Below are 785 nucleotides of genomic sequence, written 5' to 3'. Positions count from 1 at the left end.
CCAGGAATGCCAGGGACAGGTGGCAGGGGGCCAGTGCCAGGAGCTGGGGGCTCCCAGGGAGGTGCGGGAAGCAGCAAAGGGTTTCAGTACAGCCCCAGAGTGTCAGGACACATTCCCCACAGGGCTTCCTCAGGGCCCAGCCTTATGCTGCACTCAGGGCCTTTACCCACCGCCCAGGGCCCCTCCCCAGGTATAGAGGCCTGGGCAGGGCACAGGCCGGTTACCTGTGCATGGCCACCTCAGAGAGCTGGGCCAGGCGCGGGGCCCTGAGGCTCACATCCATCTCGTCCCCGATGCAGGCCAGCCGCAGGGCCAACATGTCACTGCAGGGAGCACACATAGGAGTCAGGGTGTGGCTGTGCTGTGGAAGCCACATGTACCTGGACCCACCCAGCCAATGGAATGTGTGTGGCTGGGAGTGGCCCAGAGGATAAAAGATGGTGTCAGATTCAGGGCAGGCATTGAGCGGGCCTCCCTGCATCCCTCCTCCAGCTCCCACTTGGATTCAGAGATACCCGCGAGGTCCCATCCGTGGGTGGCCCCAGAGGTGCCAGAGACACCAGGGAGCAGCACTGCCTGCGTGGTGAGTCCCAGGCCCTCTTGTGCCCGTGACTGCCCACTAGCGTCAGCAGCAGGTGAGTCTCCTGAGGCAGCCTGCCCGTGCACCCAGGGATGCCTGAACATCCAGAGCTCGGTCTCTGAACTTCCCTGAAGAATCCTGGGGCAGGCCCACCTGTGGGCTTTGGTGGAAACGGTGGACAAGGGGAACAGGCAGGTCTGGGGAG

At 63.8% G+C, this 785-nt stretch overlaps 1 protein-coding gene across 1 annotated transcript in view; it reads right to left on the bottom strand.

Moving 5' to 3' along the window:
- Positions 1–785, bottom strand: part of BIK (BCL2-interacting killer (apoptosis-inducing)) — a 13,462-nt gene that overhangs the window by 7,726 nt on the left and 4,951 nt on the right. The window contains exon 2 of the mRNA XM_011984003.1: positions 225–323. Within this exon, the coding sequence (XP_011839393.1) occupies positions 225–323 (99 nt within the window). The remainder of the gene's footprint in view (positions 1–224; positions 324–785) is intronic.

The sequence above is a fragment of the Mandrillus leucophaeus genome, unplaced genomic scaffold (genome assembly GCF_000951045.1).
Source record: "Mandrillus leucophaeus isolate KB7577 unplaced genomic scaffold, Mleu.le_1.0 Scaffold26, whole genome shotgun sequence".
Classification (NCBI taxonomy): Eukaryota; Metazoa; Chordata; class Mammalia; order Primates; family Cercopithecidae; genus Mandrillus; species Mandrillus leucophaeus.
This window is presented reverse-complemented; position numbering and strand designations above follow the sequence as displayed.